The sequence below is a fragment of the Typha latifolia genome, chromosome 2 (genome assembly GCF_019914945.1).
Source record: "Typha latifolia isolate L0001 chromosome 2, TyphaL0001v2, whole genome shotgun sequence".
Lineage (NCBI taxonomy): Eukaryota > Viridiplantae > Streptophyta > Magnoliopsida > Poales > Typhaceae > Typha > Typha latifolia.
The window spans coordinates 14,524,544-14,548,958 of record NC_133087.1 but is presented as its reverse complement, the minus strand read 5'-3'; the positions used below and the strand labels follow the sequence as shown (position 1 = coordinate 14,548,958).

Below are 24,415 nucleotides of genomic sequence, written 5' to 3'. Positions count from 1 at the left end.
AGAGGGAATGGGATTTTGGGAGGAGCAGGAAAGATATTCGATGAAATTTATGAATGGCTTTAGTTTGATCAAGGTCAATAGGAATAGCTTCGAAATTTAATGGTTGAGATTACTCAAGTTGCTTATGAAACGAGTAACCATTGGTTATATGTTTTCTAATGGCAATTGCAAATTACTGAAAGAACTTTAGAACATACGAGTAAACATTGGTTATATGTAACCGTATTCTTGCTACGATGGACATTGATATACTATACACACAAAAGAAACATATTTAGTTGAATTTCGTATGCATGATGTCTGCTTGATCCTGTAGTTGGTATTCCCTTGCAGATGTCTGGCAGATAGTGGACGCACATGTCGGTGGTATCATTTTCTGGGGAAAATATCTTCACGCCATTGTCAAAATGCTTGAGACCAGAGTTTCTATGCACATCTTACCTGCAAAGTGGTTCTCGTTATTGTAGCAAAAAGATCTATCCTCATGTTTGTTGTTGTCCTGTACGTGTGCTTTCACTAAACAATTCCAGGTGTGATTAAATTTGATACCAGTTTCCTTAATTTTCAAGTTCTAGATCTTTTATATCTACCTAGGTCAGTCTCAGTATCATTTATCATGCTTTAGTGTGTAGATTAATCTTGAAATCCGAATTTGTTGCAAATACTTTTATTGTCTATTTTTCTTAACTATTATTTCCTTATATTATTTACTTTTGAACTGCTTTGATTTTTTTTGCGGTTCACGTAGGCATTCCTTGTCCTCCCTTCCACTGCCTACAGTACTCAGCTAGACTTTTTGGGTTGCCTTCGTCATGAAACGAAGCCCTGTTTTAACCTTTCCTTTAAATAATTTTTCGATATCATTAAGTATTGGAAGCAAATTTAGCCACTTCATGGCATCCCAGTCAGCTGTTGGTTAGTTCTCAGCAGTTTGAGAGCACACAATGCTAGGCCGCGCCCAACAGATAGATCCCTTGTATGTTGATTGTAACTCAGCAAAAATATATGGCCCTACTGTTTCACTAAACCATGACGAGATTCTAGATAACTTGTCAAGCTTCTGTCTAAAATTCATTTGGAGTTGCAAGCTTAATAATGTATATAATATTTCTCCATTGAGACGCAACAGTGTGAATGTAAGTCAATTGGCAGGAGTGTCTACCAGTCTGGTGTCCTAGATTATCAATAAACTTGCATAGCTGGTTGTACAATTTAAGGAAACAGCTTCACAGTAACAAAAGAAAGAATTTGCTGATCATACACTGAAAAATTCCATGTCTGTTTCCTGGAGCTGGCACTAGTCTACTTCCTAGGAGTTTGTTTTCAGCAATTTTGTTTGGCTCTTACAGTAGTTGCATATCTTCCGGGTTTTTTTAATGTTTATATATGAAACCGTATAACATAATGATTATTTAAACAGTAGTTGTAATATGAATGATTTACTAGTATTTTATTTAAATGCAGGCGGATGAGATCGCTTGTGATAAGTATGGTGGATGGAAGTAAGTCAGACTCGTCAGGAAGCAGGAAAAACAATGGGACTCGATTGGTCAGAGCCATTAGATCTTTTCAAACCAAGTTAAAAATCCGGATCAAGGAGTTGAGGAAAGGTTTATCAGTGAAGATTCTATTCTTTTTGGTTGGTTTTTACTGCGCGACAGCATTTGCCACTGTTATTGGGCAGACCGGTGATTGGGACATTCTTTCTGCTGGCCTTGCTGTTGTCATGGTTGAGGCGATTGGTGCGTTAATGTACAGGGCTTCTCTTCCGTTCCTTGACAGGATCAGGAACTTCATCATTGTTTTTAATTACTGGAAAGCTGGGCTTTCCCTTGGATTGTTCTTAGATGCATTTAAATATGAAATTGATTCAGTTCTTGAATCATGTAATCCCTTCAATACCGAAATCAATATATTCCCAGACTTCTGGTAAATTAGTTCTCTTTGATTGCAGGGGGAAATCATTCCTTCCATGTGCTAAAGATTTCAGCACCAAGTTAATGATAACTAATGCATCATTTTTATCCATGTAACTACATTGATGGACTACTTATGTGGCTCTTAATTAGCCACAAGATACAGTTTACTGTCTTATATTAAGTCTCTCTAACAGTGTAGCTACACCCTTTTCCTTTTCAGTTGCTTAATGGCTCTAGAATGAAGCTCATATGATGTAAAATAATGTTGGCATTCTCTGCTATTGTGATATATGGAGCATAGCATTAATGGAATGATAGTTATTTAATCTAGATCCGAAACTAACGCAGATCATGGAACACGTTTAACTCGTTTGTTACTTATATTTTTCTTCATACTGAGATAGAAGACACTGTAAAAACTTTATGCTAAAAATTTCCTGAAGAAATATTCAACACTTTTTCTCATGAATGCAACTTGGAATTAATCCGAGAAGGGAATAAAATCTTCTTGAAGAAGCTTAAATTTCTTCTTCTTTTTTCCACACGTGGGATTAAGTGTGGTGGATTGAAGCAAGATTAGTCTTTAGTCTAACCCATGAAGAGTAGAATCAGTAGATAGATTACAAACTTTTGTTAACCCAAACGTTGAGCTATTCAATGCTAATATATTAACCTACAGATATAAATCTTTAGCCTTTTACGCCCAAAGGTTAGTTTTATAACCAGCTGTACGTGATTGGATGTCAGGTTGGATTCAACTTCTCGATTATCTTAATTGATCTCGGATGCGATAATCCCACATTACTGATAGTTGACTGCTTCTCTTTTATCTCTAAATAATCCTTAGTAGCTACTAAGACTTTTCCTTTGACAAATGGAGAGCTTTCATAAGATCAAAGTTTATGAGAAAATGAGAGCAAGGAAATGAAATACTTCAATCTTTTTCATGACCAAAATAGTATATATTTCACAAACACATAGATTTAATATTTTCGTCAATATCTGGGTTATAATCGGCCGGTCTCCACAACCTAACGCCTTTGTTCCACAACCATCTTATCAATCCATGCAACATAGCTGTTGGTATATGGGAAGTCAACCCACAGTCTGCTTATCCTTCCATTACATATATCTTCACAAGAAATTGAAGCATATCTATCTATCTACCTATCTATCTAGCATATCAACAGAAAGATGGGTTACATGGTAGGGAAGGTGTGTGTGGCGGCGGTGGTGTTGGTAATAATGGCGGCGAGCCGAAGCACGGCTCAGCCGCCACTGCCGACAGGTTGCATGGCTGAGCTGATGCCGTGTATGGTAAACATCACGGCGACGACGATGTTTTGCTGTACACCGCTGAATGATGTGCTCAAGAATCAACTCCCGTGCCTCTGCGCCGTCCTCAATGATCCCGCCGGCCAACTCAACCTCAAGACGGCCCTCGACCTCTTCGCCGGTTGTAATATCACCGGCGTCTCTTCAAACCTCTGCAGCGCCGGTAATACTCTTCTAGCTTCTTGTAGATGGATACGTAAGATAGATTTCTTTTTTAAGAAAAATAATTCTACGTACTTGCTTGTGTTGTTGATGATTAAGCTGAATATATATATATATATATATATATTGATTAACGTGTGTTTATTTTTGGTTTCGACGACTAATATCGATCTTACAGCTCCAGCTTCTTCTCCTAGCGACCTAACTCCAGGTATGGTGTTTAGTGAGAATTATTGTTTGATGCAAATTAATCAGGGAAACCTCTTTCCTTTGCACAAGCTTGATCTAATTTTTCTTTAGATAGGAAATGCACATGTTTCTGACTTTTTATTACTCTGATAGAAGAGTAGGACGTTCTTCTTTGCTAGAATATGGAGATAATGATAGTAAATGCATATGTACACATATACATGGCTACTCAAGTAACATTTCGTATGGGTTCCCTTTGGTCAACGCCTAAAGGATATTGAAGAATATTTCTAGCAAAATGGACAGCTAGGAGAATCCTAATTTGATGGGTCGATCAAGTGCATATTGTTTCTTTCTTTTCCTTGACCAATAATTATCTTTCCCTTTGGTCGACGCCTAAAGTATGTATTCTCCAATGCAAATTTTGATAAAGTTTAGCTTAGGCCAATTATTCAATGACATTAATTTATTACCTCATTTTTAGTTTCCTTTTAATTCCATTTTGCATGCTAACACATTCTTTTGTTTCAATAATTAATTTTTACAGATGGAGCTTCTTCTCCTCCTCCTCCTCCTCCTCCTACCAACACAAATTTAGGTATTAGTTTTTTTTTTTTTTTTTGACATTATCTCCTTGGAAAATTTATGATCATTAATATCGCGTTAAACATATATAAATCTTGTTATTTCTATCAGCATTTAACATTAGTATTCACATATGGTTCTCTATCTCGAAATGATACTTTATAATAATTAAGGGTCCATCTTAGAACTATACAAATTAAAGATATTTATTAACTATATTTTTAGGCTATGAGAGTTTTTTTTTTCATTATTTTGCAGCTCCTCCACCAAAGGATAAAAATACTGCACAGAAAACCACTTGGATTGGAGTATCCACCTTCTTCAGCTTGCTACTAATCTGATGGTCCATCCTGCCATAGAAACATACATGTCATCATGTTAGTACCAAATCATAATAATTATCACATGAAATTAAGATTATGATGCTGGTATCAAAGTTAATAATCACCTTGTTTATTTATTTGATCTTTCAATGAGGAATGCTATTACATTCTAGTATTATATCATATAATTGATATGCATTACTTTTTCTGGAATTTTTATATACTTTTCACTGAAATTTTTTAAAAATCATAATTGTCATTACATTCTTTAAAATATTAACACTTTCAGAATTATCATTATAATTAGGTTTTAATAAAATATTCCTAACAAATTATTATTAAGGTTAACAAACATGTATAGATTATTAAAATACTGCTAGCTTGTTCATTCACACTGCCCTTTGTTTTTCTTTTCCTCTTGCATTTCTTTTCTGGTATGATATTAATTCAGCTAATGAGTTGTTTTCGTTTTGATTTCTAATACGTTATAGATCCAGCTCTAGCTCCTCCTCCTATCAACCCAAATCTCCAGGTAAGAGTTGCTAAGTCGTCTAGCTCTAAATGGAGATTGAATTTTGTCACTATTTCATATTTGGAATATAAAGAATCAAATATATATTTTTTTCCTTATTCCCCTTAAGTGCACACAACAGCGTATTTAATTACTTAAATAGTCTTCTCCTAGATGCAATATATCTAAATATATCTAATCTATGTATCCTCCCACTTGATTAATCTTGTAGAAGCTACTTAAGAATACCGTAATTCATGGACCTTCATATCTAAATTGTTAGAAGAGATGATAATATTTGCAGAAGAGTTCAAAGTCCAAATTTTAGTAAGTTTTAGAGTCAAGTTTAAAAATACAAATTGAAGCTTAACTTTTCTTGATCACTATTTGGAACTAATTATAAAATCTTCTTTTCATGATACCGCAGCTCCTCTTCCTACGGTCAACACTGCATACAAAAATTATTGCATTGGATTGCCAGGCTTGTTCAGTTTCTTTTCATTCTTGTGGTGTTTCATGGCATAGAAATAGACAAGAAGGATTAGTTTGTTTTGTTTAGGGATTTTTGTGATGTTCGATCTGCAGATATAATTACGCCATGTATTTGATCTTTAATAATGAGGTGTATTAGTATACTGTGTAATGTATTTGAGGTGTGATATATTCTCATATTTGAGATAAACTATTTCAATTCGGTGATGTAGCAAAATCCATGGACTGTCATGGTCTCGGCACCTGTAATTAAGAAAGTTAAAATTGGAGATTGATTGAGTGACCATTGGTGGTCAGTTAGGATGTGTGTTTGATAACTAAAAAGTGGAGTTTAATATAGTGTCTCACTTTAATAAAATAATAATAATTATTATTATGACTTAAGCTTTAAGCCAAGATAGATATTATAATGCTAATCTTGACGATCATTCTAGTATTGGATTAGGATTACGATAACAATGGTATGTTGAGATGCATGTCGTTTAATTCGATTAAAATTAAGCAAATAACCTTACTTACCAGCTGCGGCTTCCACAGGCCGTGATTGGAATTTGGACGTTAGGTTGGATTAATTCGACTTCTCTTTTGCTGTAATTAATCTATTTGTTGCGATGAAGACACATTACTAAGAGCTGATCAATTCCCTTCTATCTCTAAAATAATCCTAATTATGAATTAATCTTGGTCTTCTCCATTTGATTAAGGGTTCATCATCGAGACTTCCTAAACTATAAATCTACATATTTTCACATATGACTTTTTGACTGTCAAATATCTCTAATGATAAGACATTATTAATAAAAAAATGTCAAATAATTATTTTACCATTAGCTTTGCTATCTTTCTTTAATTAGTTGCCTCATTTTCAGCTTCCTTTCTATTTTGCATGTTCTATTTGCTTCTACCTAAGTCCTAACACAATCTTTTATTTTCAATGACTTAGAGCTCATGAAACTTCAGGTATTAATTTTTCGTTGTTATCTTCCTCGGATTTTTTGCAACCATATCTAGCATTAATTTAAACATATAATAACAAAATTTAATGCTCTCTATCAGATTGATTGATTGATTCATTGAGAGAGAGAGAGAGAGAGAGAGAGAGAGAGAGAGTCCAAAACCTCTTTTTATTACAAATATTGCTGAATAGCTCAAAGACTGCTCTCTTTAGATGGAAAAAGAGAGCTCAAAATGGGGACTTATAGAGTAGAATCAATTTACATCATTAATTATTACATAACAGGCAAGAGAAATGAACGATAATGATTATTTCAAAGGAACGTCGTAGCTTTTCTGGCAACACTATTGCAGTACAATGGTAGGATGCATCGTCTCGTGATAGGTTTTATAGATTCAAACTGATAATTGGCTCAGGTATTCAACTATGTATCAGAAAAATTAATTAGTTTTTTTTTTCTTCTAAGATATGACTAATCTACAAACTCATAACTCATTCTGTATATATTAAAGAAACAAGATATGGTTTGCTTTTGTGAGAATAGTACACTAGTATGAATATGGATCTATATTTTGATATGATAATTTTATTACAAGGACCATCTTAAAAATGAAGGATGTTTCTTAATGAACTATTTCAAGATTTTACTTCTATCTATGTGGACAATATTTCCTCTCATTTAATTTTCTTACTGTATACGTTAGATATCTGCTTAGATACATGATGCATTTTTGCTTTTTTTAAGTAGTACTGTGACTTTTTTTACCAAAAAAATGAGAGCAATGTCTGAGTTTAATGCATCTCAACACACACACACATATATATATATATATACTATAATATAAAACATTCCTCGTTAAAGATCAAATAAATAAAAAAGACAATAAGGAACTTCTATACCAGCATCATAACTCCAATTTCATGAAATAACTATTCTGATTTAGTACTAACATGATAACATGTATACTTTAATTGCATGATGGACCATCAGATTAAAAGCAAGCAGAAGAAGGTGGACACTCCAATCCAAGTGGTTTTGTGTGCAGTATTTTTATCCTTCGGTGGAGGAGCTGCAGAATAATGACAAAGGAAAATTCTCAAGCCTCAAAAGATAGTTAATAAACATCTTCAATTTTATATAATTTATTATGGACATTAATTATTATAAAATATCATTTCGATGTATATATATATATATATATATATATAATCTTATTTGATAGTATATGTTAAATGCCAAATTATATAATTGCAATTTTGTTAAGAAAACAATTAATACCTAAATTTGGATCAACAGTAGTAGTAGGAGGAGGAGGAGGAGGAGGAGCTCCATCTGTAAACATCAATCATTGAAACAAGAGAATGTTATGCCAAGCAAAAGGAAACTAAAAACGAGGTAACAAATTAGTTAGTGAGCTCGAATAATTAACCTAAGCTAAACTGTATCCAAATTTGCAATGGAGAATACGCACTAGGATCATTAAGCCATTCAGTAGAGTTCTCAAAGATATATAATCAAAGGTCAAGTCAATCCATTTTTCTAGAAAATGGGTTGCAATTGGTTTAAACTTTATATATTGTTCTAGTGATGAATCTATTAAATAGCAACCCCATTGTTTATGAAGAGACTTGCTTCCTAAGAAAGAAAAGATTTATGGACTAAGATATTTCTCTCGGTAACCTTGAAATATTTCTAGAATAGCATATTATGTTACAAAGAATGTTGTGATATAACTATCATAAACCACAGTAAAAAGCTTTTCCCACTTTAAGCACAACACTCAAAACTTATCCTCTCTCTCTCTCTCTCTCTCTCTCTCTCTCTCTCTCTCTCTCTCTCTCTCTCTCTCTCTCTCTCTCTCTCTCTCTAGAACAATAAAGTGCAACACATCATTCATTTTAGCTAACAAAAACTAGATCATCTTTTGATCATCTCTCATTTGTTCCATATTATTAATATAGCAACGACTAAATTAGAAACATATGCATTTCCCTATCTAAAGAAGAATTATATCCACCTCAGAACAAGTCAATTATATAATCATCACCAAGCTTATGAAACGTAAAAAAGTTTCCCAGATTAATTTGGATCTAACATTTTTCAATACATACCATACCTGGAGTTGGGGTATTCGATCACCGAAACCAGAGAAGAAACACGGGCTAATTAATTTAAATTCTCATCATCAAGCCGAAAAAAAAAAATATAGAATCTATCAATATATCCATCTACAAGAAAGTAGAGTTAGTTACTGGCGGCGCAGAGGTCCGAGGAGACGCCGGTGATGTTGCAAGCGGTGAAGAGCTCGAGGGCCGTCTTGAGGGCGAGTACGCCGGCGGGATCATTGAGGCCGGCGCAGAGGCACGAGAGTTGATTCTTGAGCACATCATTCAGCGCTGTACAGCATAACGCCGACGGCGCCGTGATGTTTAAGGAAAGTATGCATGGCGTCAGCTCAGCGATGCAATCTATAGGCAGTGGCGGCTGAGCCATGCTTCCACTCGCCGCCATTATTATTACCACTACCGCCGCCGCCACACACTTCTTGCCTGCCATGTTATACATCTCTCTCTTTCTCTAGCTATTTCTTTCTCTTTTAAAGAAAAAAAATGGATAAATAGATAGGTAATATATAAGTAATGGATTCATGATATGATCAGCAGAGCCGGCCCTTGGCCACCCAGGGACCCAGTTGGAATGAACCAGATAAATATAAAGAAAAATATGAATTACGTAACTAAATCAAGAAACAGATAAATATAAGTGTGCAATTGGAAGGGCCCACCTGAGACTCTCCTTTTTCCGGCCGGCATAAGATTTGCTTTCATCCTCTCCAGTAGTATTAACATACTGTTTTATGTTCATGTATCCTGTTGCTGTTATGTATATATATATATATATATGTGCATTCTTAGTGTTATTACTTAGCCACTTTGTGATCACTTACATCCAACATGCAATGGATCTATCTATAATTCTATATTTTTGCTGCTGAGAACAAACCAACAACTGACTGAGATGCCAAAGAAGTTGGTTAAATTAGCTCTCGATACTTAGATGATATAGGAATGTTGTTTGATGAAAATTTATAAAACAAAGATGAAAAAAGAGGAACAATCATATAATAATATCTAGATAATTAACTCTAATAAACAGCTTGTTGATAAATAAGCTAGAAAAAAAATTGAGTCCAAGCCCCAAAATTTTATCACGATGGCTTAATGAGTAATGAATAATGATACATTGGTACTAGGATCCGGCTCGATAATAATTTCGGATCTTGTTCGGGTCTCGTCCGACCCGACAACGTCCTCGTCCAAAAGAAATGGCCGACCTTCTCCTTCCCTCCTCTTCCCAACGCTCAAAGATGTTATCTCGTGCCCTAAGACTCCGCCGCGCCGCATCCGCCGCCGCCGCCGCCGCCTTATCCAGCCGGAGTTGCTTCGATGTCTCCACTTCCGCTGCCGCCGGCGTTGCTGACACCGGCCTATACGGCTTTCCGGTCTTGAAGACGGGCAAGGGTTTCCGAAGGTTCGTCGACGAGGCCATCGAGAGGTACTCCTCTTTCTCTCCCGAATGGAGTACATGATTTTTTTCCTCGAGATTCTTGAAATCTTTGCCTCGTTCTTTTAGGTCCAATGAGCTCGTCTCCTACGTCTCGCAACTGCCTCCTTCCATGGAAATCATCCGTGCTATGGACGAGATCTCGGACACTGTATGGAATTCTGCGATCTACTATTAGACTAAATTTGTTCTTGGCTCGGGGCGGGGGAAATCAAATGATGAGTTTTGTTGTGCTTCCAGGTCTGTTCGGTGATCGATTCTGCGGAGCTATGTCGTAACACCCACCCTGACAGGTGTGGATTCCTATTTGTATGATATATTTCTTCCTTGCAATGGTCATTTGTGGATAAGTTGTTGGTCTGAATTTTTCTTTCCCCAACTATTATGTGGTAGGGAGTACGTGGAAGAAGCAGACAAGGCATCAATGAGAATTTACGAGTATCTTCATGTGAGTTAGATCGAACAGTATAATTTATTCATTTTCTTCACTTATTTCTGCATGTTAATGTTTTGATAGTTTTGTATATAATTTTTTTTTTTTTTTTTTGATAAAACGCTTATGCCTATGAGAAAGAGTTGACGTAAGTGCAGGACTCCCACAAAATTTGTGTTGCCTAAAACGAGACTAGTTATGGATACGAGTTTATATGATATACTGATGACATTTAGTTTCAAAGTTCTCTTATTCTAGGCCTTGGTCAATGTTGGAGGTTTTCAACCCACATTTGTGTGAAGTTTTATAATACAGTTAATTGAGAAGCAGAAATGCTCTGTCTCTGTCTCTCTGTCTTTTTTTTCGCATATATACTAAATATGTAAGTATTGAGGAAGTTTTCTGCAGTAAAGTTATATCAATTATAGTATGGGATATTGTAGCTTACACTCAAATTGAGAGCCAATTAAGCTTCTTCCTTTACCATTATACCTTTGAGTGAATTTCTTCACTCCTTAATGTCAATTAGTTCCTATTCTGCCACATTTACTTTGTTAAATCTGATTTTACCAATGTATGCAAGCAAGCATGTAATTTACACATCTGAATTTTCTGTCTGCAGTTTCTGAATACAAATATTAGTTTATACAATGCAATAGTTAAAGCTGAGACTGAAGGTGTCCTGCTTACAGAAGAAGCTCAAAGGGCAGCCTATACCTTGCGTGTTGATTTTGAAAAGGGGGGCATCCATCTTCCTACTGGTACTCATCCCACATTCCATGCAAGTATATCCTTTGTTTGCATATCAGGTGTTATAGTGTTAAACTTACCTCTTTATCAATTGTGGCAGACAAGATGGAGCAAGTTAATCAATTGAATCTCAAGATTGCTCATCTGGGGAGAAAGTAAGTACAAAAAATGAGAACTTTTGAATTAGTATACATTGTTTTCCTCATGGCTTATAATGCTGATTGGATTCTGTTCTCTGTGCTTATTTGTACTAGAAAAATGATCATGTGGAAAAAGCTGTTGATGCCAATTTAAGTACCTGTATTACTATATTACTAGAAAGTAGAAACAGTATTACTAAAAAAAGATTTACAAAGGATGCTTAATATATTTCTGAGTTCCAAGTTGCAAAACCAAGCAGATGTTAGATGGAGATATCAGCAGCTCTTGTAGTTTGCATGAATTTGATGAAAGATAATGAAGGAAAATGGAGGATTTTGTCATTACTTGAGGAGATTTTTGCATGAGATAATGGATCAGGATGGGTTCTGTAGATTTGCACCTAGGTTTGTGTATTTGATATAAGAATGAGGGTGTAACAAGGTGTCACTTAGCAAAATTCAGAGGAAGAAAAAATGACCTCTGTGGAGATCCTAAAAAAGTTACATTGATTAGTAGAAATAAGAATTTGGTATGACTTCAGGCCACAAGTGCACTTTCATACGAATCTTTGTCCAACAATTGCAGTCAAATTTAAACCTGTATTTGAAATGCAAAGGAGCTTTGTCGAACTCAGCTTCTGTCTAAGTCCAGATGACTTATTTTTGCTGTTAGTAGTAGTAGCGTAGTACAAACTTAGTTTGACGTTTATTTTTTCAAAGGTTTAATTCAGATAATGTATTGTTTCTTTCACTTTTTCTTTCTTCAGATCATGTTTCTTTCCTTTTTTAATGCATATCTTGAATTGTTAGCAGTCAAGGAAGTTAGCTACCTGCCCTGCCACTACCTTTAAGCTTATTTCTTATTCTTTCTCATCAGGTTCAATGAAAATATTATGATTGACCCAGGATCTGTTGATATATATCCCTCTTCACGTATTCCAAAGAATATGCAACATCATTTTAAGCCCATCTACCGGGCAATTCCTGATTCATCTGAGAAATCAAGAGAACTAACTGATAGCAAACGAGAAAAGGGCCTTCGAGTACCTACAGATTCAAGTACTCTTTCTTCAGTGTTGAAGTGGGTTTCAGATGCTGAGGTAGCTTCTTCTTTGTAACATTAATAACAATTGAATTCTGATTCTGATATATTTTTCACAATACAATGTCTTGAATTTAACAAAGTATCTTTTTTGTACCATAATTGAATATTCCTGATGTGGATCTGTTCCCTGTTTTCTTGTGCATGAACATTACTTTTTGAAATTCAATCTCATCTACTATAATGTTACCTATGAAGTCAACTATATGCCATATTTTCTGACTGTAACCATTGAGTGAGAATTGACCATTCTTAGCTGTTGGAAATTATGTTGCGTTGTATTTTCTGGCTGCAACCGTCGAGTGAGAAGTGATCAGTCTTAGCTGTTGGAAATTAATTTAGCAATTAAACTCTTCTAAGTTTACAGTTTATGTGGGTTCCACAACCTTAATATTATTTAGGGGTCTATAATCCATATATATCTATGAAAAGCTGCCGTTACATTTTGAAAAAGAAGAATTATACATTGGTAAATTAACAAATATTTAGAAAGTTGTAATAGGAGACTTGAGCAGTGTACGCCCTCTACTAAAGCAAGAAGTAGTCCACTCTCTGTGCCACTGGCATTGCTTGGGGACATCACCGAATGTGCCAAAACTGTCTTTAGGTTATTTGAAGATAATTTAGTGGATAGTTAGATTGTAGGCTAGGCCATATAAAGACTTCGACCCCAAGCGATCTGCCCAAATTATCATGCCAACCTAAGTATCATAGTATCACTTGAATGAGACTTCAGCTTCTTCTCACCTGAACCTGCTTCTTTGAACTTGCTGTAGTGGTTTGGGTTAACACAGTTTAATACATATTGAGATCTATGTTATTGGTATTATGTAGTGGACAGTGGCCATTTTTTGGATTGTCTGACATGCATCTCGGTATTCTTTGACTCTTTCAAGATCTAACTATCTAAGTAACTTTAAAGAAGTATAAAGTAACTTGCTGTCGTTTCCTTATTCAGGAAGTTATTTTGACCAAGGACTATGCTCTTATATATTCTTGTTAGTTTAACTCCTTTTCGTTCTGATTTTAATTTAAAAGTTTATATCCTTTTGTGTAAGAAATTATCAGAGGAAGTATGCTTCTTTAGTTCTTCTGCAAGTGTAGGTTGTGTAGCTTATCTTTCCATTCCATCAATATAGGCAGCATTTAAGAGGTTGAGTACCTCTCGCCCAGATAATCATTAGTTTGGTCATGGCCCATATATCCACCCACCATATTTTATTCCAATAATGGTCGTGCACAGGTACGGACCGTGCCGACCTTGGGCCGTCGCGGCACTTGCCGGCCATGCCGTAAGAGAATGAGAGAAAGAGGTAAGGGATATTCACCTTTGCCATTGTAGTCGCCGTTGCCGTCGCCGCCTGCTTCGTGCCCTAGCCCCCGAATTTAAGTTGCGGGTTCGGATCGGCGGGCGGCGGGTGGCAGGCGGTGGCGACGGCAACGAGGTCGATGGTGAGTGGCGATGCGTTAGGAGGGGTGCCGTGCGGCACCCTTGTGCCACGTGCCGGTACGCCGCCGGCATGCCCCATGCCGATCGGCACGGCCATCCTTGTTTTATTCTTCACCTTCTTATATCATTCTTCTCCTATTCTGCTTTATGTGTTTCTAACTTCTTGATGCAGAATGGATTTATAAGAAGACTAACTTCTTTCTATTTAAGTATATTGCCAAATTTCAAGGAAAGAAATACACAAAAAATGACGCAAAAGTCCCATGCTGGTTAAGTAAAGCTTTTGTTTTGCTCATATAGCTTTAATTTACAAAGCAATACATATCATATTTATATGTGAAACTTCTTTACTTAGATATTTAGGTTACTGTTTTTTCTCTAGGTTTACGGTTATTTATTTACAAATCCAATCATTTCTATCAGCCTGCATGTTTAAGAAAAGAATGAAGTTGTTATATTCCATTCTTTCACTTTAATATTGTAATCTTTTAGTACTTTTTGTTATCAAAATTATTCTCTTTTGCTGCCAAGATATAAGAAACTTATGCTTTTTTTCTTCTTAAAGGTTAGAAGACAAGCATACATAAAGGGGAATTCTGTACCACATGCAAATCTTGGTGTTCTCGAAGAGATTATAAGCACTCGTCATGAACTTGCACAAGTAAATATTTCAATGGTTCGACCTATTGATATGTAGATGTATGTGAAGTAGGTTCAAGATATCCTTTTGTTTGTGCTTCGAACGTAAATGCGTCTGGAAGTTATAAACAATGATTGTTATATACTTATCTCCTTATTTCTTATAATTATTGTTCTTGTATGTGTGAAGGGGAATCTTCTATTTTTTTAGCAGAGATATTCTTAAACACTTAATCTGATGTCCATAAAATAATATACCAATCTTTTCTCGAACTCGTCCGTTGTAAACCAAATGAGGTTACCATAGGACAACTCAAAGAAGCAAAGGCTCAAAAAGATTTGACAATTTTTAATGATTGGGTATATCTGGCATTAACCTTCTAGAAATTGGTGTCACACACTCACTCAAAGCAAAATCAGACAATGGGAATGCTCCAGTTGAAGCTAATGGCAAGTTAATGAATAGTAATTTACCTTTCTGTTTACAATTTAGACTGAAGTAACTCAGGAATAACCCTCCCATTAAGACCTCTAGGTATTGAAATTTACTGGATAACGAAAAAAGATGGCAATTTCTAATGAGATTTTGATATATTGCTTTCAGTATTAATGCTTAATGAGTAATGATCTCTTTTGCATATTGCTTTTTATATTGAAGGTCTGCTTGTTAAGTCTTATCCTTCTGTTTTCCTCTTTTGTTGAGAAAATGATCCAATTTTTGCTCTCTAACATTCTAAGTGATGCATGTAGATAATGCAGTGCAAGTCTTATTCTGATTTTGCTATTCGTCCCAACATGGCCGCATCAGTTGATGTTGTCACATCCTTTCTTATTGACTTAAGCAAGACTATTAAAGACAAAGCCAATGAGGTATGACAGAGATAGCTTGTTTGAAATATTGAGTCACATTTTAAAATTTATCTGACATATATTGCAGTAGGCACCAACACAGATTCTTTCTTTGTTGATATTCACCATTTCTGTAGGAGTTTAGGACAATAAAGAATTTCAAGAGGCAAATGTGTAATGAAAAGACTGCAGATTTAGAGCCATGGGATGAGGCTTACTTCACTGGAATGATGAAATCTTCGGCATATGATCTGGACTCCTCGGTATTATAATGCTAATATATAGTTCACCCTTCTAGTAACTTATGTTATTTTCGATCTTCTCAGAAATGCTGCAATGTGAAATTGATTCCATTTAGTTCTTTTGTTCTTTGACTGTATTCACTATTTAGATAGAAAAGTAGAAAGAACTTATTCTAACTTAAAAACTATTGCTGTTGGCAGAACTCAAGAGTGGCTGCTTTTTGGCTAAAAGTTAACTGTTTTTTACTCAGCTGGATGCATGTTATCCCACTCATGGATGGCCATGCCAACTGGCACGGGGCGTGCCGCACGGCACCCCTCCTAATAGCTTCGCCATCAACTTCGTCGTTGAGCTCGCCGCTCGCCTTTGCTGTCGCCCAAGCTTGCGTGTCGGGTGCCCTAGCCCGAGGGAGGGGAAGAAAGAGATCGAGAGAGAGGATCCGGATCCACAATTTAAGTTTTAACCGATAAACCATCTCTCTCTCTCTCTCTCTCTCGATCTCTTTCTTCCCCTCCCTTGGGCTAGGGCACCCGACACGAGCTCAGGCGAAGGTGAGCTACGACGGTGAAGGTGAGCTGCGACGGCGAAGGTGTTACATTTTTCTCTCCTTTTCTTACGACATGGCCGGTAAGTGCCGTGTCGACCGACGGTCGGCACGGGCCGTGCCTGCGACACGCCCATCATTGATCCCACTATTTGTTTCTAATGAATTTTCTCTCTCATAGGTGTTATTTTCCATTCTTGTGCATAAGTTTCGTTCTTCTTGTCTCCAACAGATTATTGCATCATACTTCCCCTTGTACCAATGTCTTGAGGGCTTGAAACTCTTGGTTGAGTCACTATTTGGTGCCACATTTCATAGGATTCCAGTTACACCAGGCGAGTCTTGGCATCCAGATGTGATAAAACTGTCTCTCCATCATCCTCAAGAGGTACACATTTATTGCATATGTGTGGTCAGCGCAAACTATTATCTTGTCTATTTGCTCGAAGAGGATATTTTGTTTCTACTGGGCATTGTAGAATTATTATTTATGTAAAATTCATTGTTTTTCCAAAGATCTTATTTGCTATCGTCCACATTATTTTCAACTGTAATGATTAAACAATATTATCTTGGCCATCTGTTCATGTATCTGAAATTATCGCTCAGAAAAATGTATGCCCTAGTGTGCTACATCTCTTGCAGAGTATATTGTGCGTTTTACTATTTTGAGAACTGGCTATTGCTAATACCAGATGAGTGCAAGCTCTCATTTTGCTTGAAGAGGATTTTTTGTTTCTACTGGGCATTATAGAATTATTATTTATGTAAAATTCACTGTTTTTCCAAAGATCTTATTTGCTATTGTCCACATTATTTGCAACTGTAATGATTAAACAACATTCTCTTGGCCATCTGTTCATGTATCTGAAATTATCTCTCAGAAAAATGTATGCCCTAGTGTCCTACATCTCTTTTAGAGTATATTGTGCGTTTTTTAATTTTGAGAACTGGCTATTGCTAATACCTGATGAGTGCAAGCTCTCATTTTGCTTTAGTTCATCATGCCATTTCATATTTAGGACATTATTGTAATTTGTAGAATAATATACTTTGTCGAATGCTAGATTTATGTATGATAAGTTTCACAAAGTTATGCTTGTGACATTTGTCTTACATTGTTTTAGGAAAGTTCCGTCTTAATCCTTAGGTTCTCACTACAGATAGAACATAACTAGGCTCCGCTTAGATCCCGCTTGGTATCTTGAACCATGTTTTAATACATTGGTTGACTTTGACATTCAAATTATTATAAATCTTTGATAAATTATTGTATGATTGAATTCTAATTGCTTAGACCCCGTTCACTTCAAGAATAATTGTTTTTTCTTATTTCAGAATATAACTCTTTATTTCAGAATAAAAACTAAATATCATAATAATCAAATTCTATAATACAAACACTATTCATCAAAAGTTGTATCTTATACCATACACTAACAAATTACTAATTTACTATTGATATCTATTCTAACAATCTATTTTATATAGGGGTGAAAACAGATTAGATACGGACCGGATAGTGCTTAATTCATATCCGAATCCATATTTTTTGTCCAGATATGGATTCAGATACGAATATTGAATGGATAGCAAAATTTTAAACCATATTTTAACTAAACGAATACGAATAATTTTATAACAGAGGATCGAATTTTAAACGAATGTTGATCGAATTTTAAACGAATTATGATATTTTATTTAGATATAATTAACACAAAATATTAAGAGTTTCACAAAAAATAAATTTTTTGTATATCAAATATATATAAAATTAGATAAATTAATCTTTTCAAATAATATATAACACATCATTAGTAATAATATCAATATTCACTATTTAAATAAGCAAACTAAAAGCTGTTAAACCATTAAAAAATAATGCGAATAAATGGATATTCGATATCCATATCCGAATCGGATAGAAATTTTTTATTTGAATCTGATTCGAATCGGGTCGGATAGCCGGTCAGATCAGAGTTAATCTAACCCATTTTAACCCCTAACTTTATATAATATCAAAGGGTATTCATAATAATTTCATAAAAAAATAAAATATTTTTTCTATTTTTTTTTCACTTTATATCACATTAAAGGTAATTATTACTCTTATTTTAGAATACAAGTGAACACAAGAATAATTATTTTTGAAATAAAAATCTCATTTTAAGAATAATGAAAACAAATATTTATTCTAGAATTAAACCTTATTCCTAAAGTAAACGAGGCCGTAGTGTGGTTTGTAACAAGAATACATTAATATATTTTAAATTGTATATATGAGTTTTAAATTCTTTTGTAACTATTATTTCTTGCATTTTTTTTATTTCTAAACCATCTTGAATTCTGGGGGCCCGCCTAGGAACTTCATGGCCCCTTGCCACCCATCTACTATCTATAGTTTTTTAAAACCTTACTGTCTGATGCCTTATTTAGTTGCCAATAGTCATTCTTATAATCTCATTTAGCTTGTTGATTTGCCATCCTTAATGTAAGCAGTTAGAGGCTTATAGCATGTATTGTAGCTGACAAAATATATTAATTCACTTGTGTCAATTATGCTCCTACGTAGATTCATTCATGAAAAGAATCATTTTGGTCTCTGTCGAATCAGTCTGTGAAGTTCTTAAAAGAAAATAAACACAAGGAACTTTGATCACCAAGAATTCCAGAAATCTAGATCAGGACAAAATTTCTTAATGATGGACATGCATATGTCAAAATTTGAAAAGTTCAGTACATGTATATACAGCTAACCGCTGATTTGTGTTGGCGTGTTGTTCTTAGTAACATTGATTTAAGGATTATACATATTACATAGTGATGCAGGTTACCCAGAAGGTATAAACTATAATGCTGTACCACATTATACTTGTAGCTACAATATATACGGTGTGGTACATATTAGCACAGAATGTAGTAGAGTAATTTCCATTTTACCTACCTACTTACCTTGTCTTGTGGACATTATGTAATATACTTTTCCTTTTTGCCATATGCTGATTTTGTATTTTTGCAACGTAAAATTACTGTTATTGTTTCCATCTGCCAGTTACTCCTCTATAAATTGTACTGTAGAACATGGTCCTTGAAGAGAAGTCTTTTGAGATGATATAGTCCAGATTCCTTGATGTGGTGTTCTGATGAACTTCTGAATTTCTTACAACTTTTCAAGGCATATTTGTGCAACAATTGATAATTGTTATATGTGCTATGAACTAAGGGAATCTTTCTCATATAACTAGGGCGATTTAGGATTTCTCTATCTTGATCTTTACTCCAGGAAGGGAAAATATCCAGGTTGTGCCCATTTTGCCATCAGAGGTGGGCGAAGAATATCTGAGACAGAATATCAACTCCCGGTATGATCCTGAACCCTCTTTATCTTGACCAATCTTTTGGCTTAGGCACTATTTTTACTTATATGGCATGAAACTGAAGTTTCTTTAGCTATGTATCTTTTATGAAATATTTGCTAGTTAAATTGCATGATAAAGATCTGCTTCATTCAAGAACCTTTGTTGTGTTGACATCACTTAAAAGAGTTCGAGCGCATCGCACTGCCGCGTACTATTACCACTATGTACCACACCACCGGGCGGCAACTCAGTGGGCTTTGTTGTCTTTATGACACTCGGACTGAAAATATTTAGGAATTGTTATTCGATGTACTCAATTTTGTTGCCTCTATAGTGGTATTGTATATCATCTCAGACCTCTTTTTATAGTTGGCATCAACTTATTTTGTTGATGTTCCTTTTTCTTTTTTTCTTTTTTTCTTCTTTTTGGATAGGCTGAATGATAAGCTATTTGTCTGGACAGAAGGTTCGGCCCTTCCATGCATCTGACTATGTCAGTACATTCGTAAAGCCACTAGGATATTATCCCGTAAGTCAGGCTACTGAAGGGAGACCACCTCATATCTGTTTGAGAACTTATTTTCCCTTGATCATGATAAAAAATGAAGTCTTAACTCTCAAGACAACCTTTAGGGTGAACCAAATGAATTATTTTGCCCTTTAGCTTTCTTAAGCACCATATCTAATTGTTGGAGAATCATCGTGTCCTTCCTTACTGTTTCTCACATTAATTTTTGGCCTTCATGTCCTGCTGTCCCATTTGCAGCTGGAATTTTATCACTTCTCCTTATTGGGGAATCTATTTCCCTGAGACTCTGAACCCTGAATATTGTTCCTCATTCCTATGTGTCTGGCTTCCAACTAATCATCATTGCAATTTCTGGACAGGGATTTACATATTGCATATTCTATCCAAACCAGCATAGCTTGCAAGTGGTCATCTACCTGCCTGTCTTGGACTGCTAGTTGGCAAAGATTGGCATGTTTTGAAGTATACAGGAAAAGAAATTGGCATTTCATGGACTTGAAGCTTGTATTGCCAAATCATAGTTATTGCCTCATGAGATTTGACAACATTTGCCAACTTGGTGTCATGGACACTGTTAGAACAAATTCCGCCCCTCTTTTTTGTGGAAAAGAAAATAAGTCCAAAATTTTGCACATGGTCAGAAAAAGGTGTATGTAGCATTTAATGAATGGAAAGTCCGCAAACATAAACCAGCATCAACCAATGACAAGCGTGTTTGCTAGGGAGGATGATGGCACCTTTGCACCTTTCTTTTACATAATGAAATTGCTGGGCCATACTATGCACTCATAAAGGACTTCACCACCAAAGTTGTAATTTACCAAAATCATTTCTTATTATTTGGTAAATTGATGGGAAAAAATGAAGCGCAGGTTCTGTTTGAACATGCCAAAACTAGTTAGACTTCTTACAGCTAGTTAAACTCATATCCTTGAATCCTTCACACACTTTATGTTCAATTCTAGGAATTGGTATATATATATATATAGTATGTATATAAGTGAATGTACATACATTAGAAGCCACTTTACTGCATCGATGCAATGAACTTATTCCACTTTTTGATTTCTATTATACTTCTCTGAAATTATAAGTTGACTGTTACAGATTGTTGCACTAGTCTGCAACTTTCCAAATAAGCATGGATCATCAACTACAAGGCTTAATCACTGGGATGTTGAAACTCTTTTTCATGAATTTGGTCATGCTCTTCATTCTCTTCTTTCAAGAACGGTAATTTTCTAGTGGCTTCACATACCAAAGCTTATACTGACGTTTTATGTTTTCTGATCAAACTTAAGATTGAATGTCCTAGGATTATCAACACTTCTCAGGTACTAGAGTTGTTCTTGATGTGGCTGAAACACCTTCAAACCTTTTTGAGTAAGTATGGTAGATTCTCAGGTTCCATTTAATTAAGTTTGGATATCTCTTTAAATTATTTAAGATGGAACTACATTAATGTAGCTCTCTTTAGAGTTCATCACTTTGGAGGTTTAAATATAGCTGATCCACTAGGTAGTCTAGGTTGCAGATTGCAGCTATGCAATTGAAGATTCTATACAAATTTGTGGGGACATGGACATGTTGCTATAATTGGTCTCACATTGTAGATGCTTAATACTATTGACTAAGAGACCTAAGTAACTGTTAAGTTTATCAAATGTCAACATGTGAAAATTAAAAAAGAAGAGGTGCTTTATTGGACGTTTCTTGTATTTTTCTCTTTTATGCTTATGAAATATGACACCTGAAAGAAGTGTGCCAATTGTCAGCATGTGAAAAATAAAAAAAGAGTACTGTTGTTCTTTCCGAACACTAAAAACTATGGTACTTGAAAGAAGTGTCCTGCATTTATCAATATTTAAAACATACTTAATGTGGCAGAACTAGTATCTTGAAGCATGTGTGCTTCATGGGGGATACTAGAGGAGAGAGAAGGAAACAAGGGGTTAATATTTTGAAGCTGACAATAGGAGTATAGGATTATAAAGTAGAAATGTGAAAATAAAATGGGCAGTCTACAGATAATTATCTTGTAAAAACAGGTTCTAGTATCTGTTGGCCTAATGGCTAGGCCAAGAGTGGATCCATATTTGTTTCTTTAATTCTTTTCCCAACATGATTCTGGTAAACTGTTCTTTTTGTGCTACTAAAGAGGACTGGATATTGTCCTCTCTTTGCTGTCAAATGATTGGTTATAGTCCCCCAGGTACTATGCATGGGACTATCGTGTTCTCAGGACGTTTGCTAGAGATGAGATAACTGGTGATGCAATTCCAGAAAAGCTGGTAAAGGCAATGAATGATGCTCGAAGCATGTTTGCTGCAACAGAACTACAACGTCAGGTGTATTTTCCTCTTAGAATTTCACATATATTAGCCAGATTCACCAGCCTGATTTTTATCCACAAATCTGTTTTGCTGATCACACCAATTCTCATTTAGTTTATCGACTAAAATCAATATTCTTTGCCATTTCTAATTTCTGGATTCTTTTGTTCCTCCCAGATATTCTATTCTCTGATTGACTTGACACTTTTTGGGGAGCAACCAGCCACTGCAAGAGATACAATTTCTATTGTTGCCGATTTAAAAAGACAACACACAAGCTGGAAACATGTAGAGGGCACACATTGGCATACTCACTTTAATCACCTTATAAACTATGGTGCCGGTAAGGGTATAGCCTTTATCTGATTTGGGAAACTTACATGCTGGATTTAGTCATAACTTAAAAAGAAACCAAGCTGTATATAGTTCATTCAACAATCACCTGAATTTGTAATTTCAGGTTATTATAGCTATCTGTATGCGAGATGCTTTGCGGCAACCATATGGCAAGAGATATGCCAGGATGATCCTCTGTCCCAGAGCACAGGTGCTGCAATTAGAGCAAAGTTCCTACAGCATGGTGGAGCAAAGAATCCCACAGATATGTTGAAGGATTTTGTTGGCAATGGCGTCATTAAAAATCGTGGTGACGGGATAATCCCTGATATTAGCTGCCTTTGTAAAGAAATGGGTTTGTGACATCCTATCCCAATCAGTGTAGGTAAAGATATTGCCTGTTTATCCTGAGAAGCATAGTGGGTGTCACTGGGGAGTTGCCAATACGTTGAATTCAGCTTTGCTTTGCAGGTGGTTCAATTTTCCCAGCCATCAATGCCCCTCTGACCACATTACCTCCATTTAGTGCATGTAACTTCTACTAGTACGGGGGAGAAAACAAAGAGAGCGGTTATCAACTAACATAGCCAGAAGCATTAACAATTGTGAGTTATCTGTAGTCACTGCGAATATTTTGCAACTCTTGGACTGACCCAATCATTGCGCTACAACCAAATTGGAGCAAATAGGTATGCATTGGCTCTGCATATCTTCATACTTGTTACCAGGGCCCCTTGTAGGAATTTTGCATTAGGTATAGGCATGTTATTCAGGTCTTAGTTGATGCCACAATTTCTATAAGTACCTAAACTAATTTTATGACAATTTCCAGTTCCTGTGGCATGATCATTGTGACTCTGGACAATTGTATTTATCTGATAAAAAGGGCCTCCTTTGTTGCGTTTGTAATATGTATTTACATGGTGATACAATTAGTCCTTTTCTACATTTTTAAGTTTTAATAATATTTGAGTAGCAATTATTCCTTTGCTAAAAAAAAGGAATGTAAATTATTGACCTATAAGTGTATCATTCAACTTATTTTTTCTTTGTTTTATCCTCATTATTTAGGACAATCTTATTTTTAAGCTGTTCACTTCACAAAGACCTTTTTCTTGTCAGGTTACTTACAGTCGTATTTACCAGTGTTGTTTATTTGTTTTTTCTTCAAAAACAGATTACAAAAAACGGATCAAATGATCAATTGAGTTGCAATCATAAAAAACCGCCAATGAGGCTAGCAGATCTGTGTATGGACACAGTCGTTTGAGCCTAATCCAGAGCTACTCAGGTTCGAATCCCTCCCCCTGTGTATGTACAATGATTAAGGAGTATTATTTTTATGAAGATCAAATCAAAAGTTTTGATCATTTTTTTCTTCATTTTTTTTGGTGGACAGAGCAATGATATATTCATCGCTTAAACTAAATGAACTGCGGTTGCTCTATCACTAGCAATTTTCTTGATGTCAATATCACCACCCAGTGAGCAAAGGTAATAAAGCATTGGCAAAGCAAACGAAGACTTGATAAAGAAAGCTGATGTTGAGTGTAACCACATTTTGGCACTCCCATCTGAGGAGCAAATAATTTTCTAACAGAGACCTACTCCTTTGATTTCATTCTGCTTCCTCTGTGGGACTAATATATTCGCTTGAATATCCCAATCAAAA

At 35.4% G+C, this 24,415-nt stretch overlaps 4 protein-coding genes across 5 annotated transcripts in view; 3 read left to right on the top strand and 1 right to left on the bottom strand.

Moving 5' to 3' along the window:
• Positions 1-1,934, top strand: part of LOC140782164 (uncharacterized protein ycf20) — a 2,347-nt gene extending 413 nt beyond the window's left edge. Inside the window, exons 2-3 of one of the 2 annotated variants that reach the window (XM_073128601.1) lie at positions 334-530; positions 1,465-1,934. In XM_073128601.1, coding sequence (XP_072984702.1) covers positions 358-530; positions 1,465-1,933 — 642 coding nt within the window. In that variant the 5' untranslated portion in view covers positions 334-357 and the 3' untranslated portion in view covers position 1,934. Of the gene's footprint in view, positions 1-333; positions 531-1,464 lie in introns of those variants that run through there. The other variant, XM_073128602.1, reaches the window with a different exon arrangement.
• The window catches only part of LOC140782933 (probable cinnamyl alcohol dehydrogenase 1), a 24,542-nt gene extending 8,412 nt beyond the window's left edge, over positions 1-16,130 (bottom strand). The window contains exon 1 of the mRNA XM_073129822.1: positions 16,120-16,130. The gene's annotated coding sequence lies outside the window, so the exon portion shown is untranslated. The remainder of the gene's footprint in view (positions 1-16,119) is intronic.
• On the top strand, positions 3,114-5,791 carry LOC140781955 (non-specific lipid transfer protein GPI-anchored 9-like). The gene is made up of 3 exons (XM_073128269.1): positions 3,114-3,417; positions 5,005-5,045; positions 5,729-5,791. The coding sequence occupies exons 1-3, from the start codon at positions 3,114-3,116 to the stop codon at positions 5,789-5,791; spliced, it is 408 nt and encodes a 135-aa protein (XP_072984370.1).
• On the top strand, positions 9,832-24,415 carry LOC140782932 (mitochondrial intermediate peptidase, mitochondrial). Its single transcript, XM_073129815.1, has 19 exons — positions 9,832-10,027; positions 10,106-10,187; positions 10,277-10,329; positions 10,430-10,484; positions 11,092-11,230; positions 11,320-11,374; positions 12,237-12,459; positions 14,477-14,572; positions 15,301-15,420; positions 15,537-15,662; positions 16,419-16,574; positions 19,432-19,548; positions 21,182-21,307; positions 21,390-21,457; positions 22,287-22,422; positions 22,585-22,750; positions 22,868-23,432; positions 23,921-24,034; positions 24,143-24,415. The coding sequence occupies exons 1-17, from the start codon at positions 9,840-9,842 to the stop codon at positions 23,104-23,106; spliced, it is 2,145 nt and encodes a 714-aa protein (XP_072985916.1). The 5' UTR covers positions 9,832-9,839; the 3' UTR covers positions 23,107-23,432; positions 23,921-24,034; positions 24,143-24,415.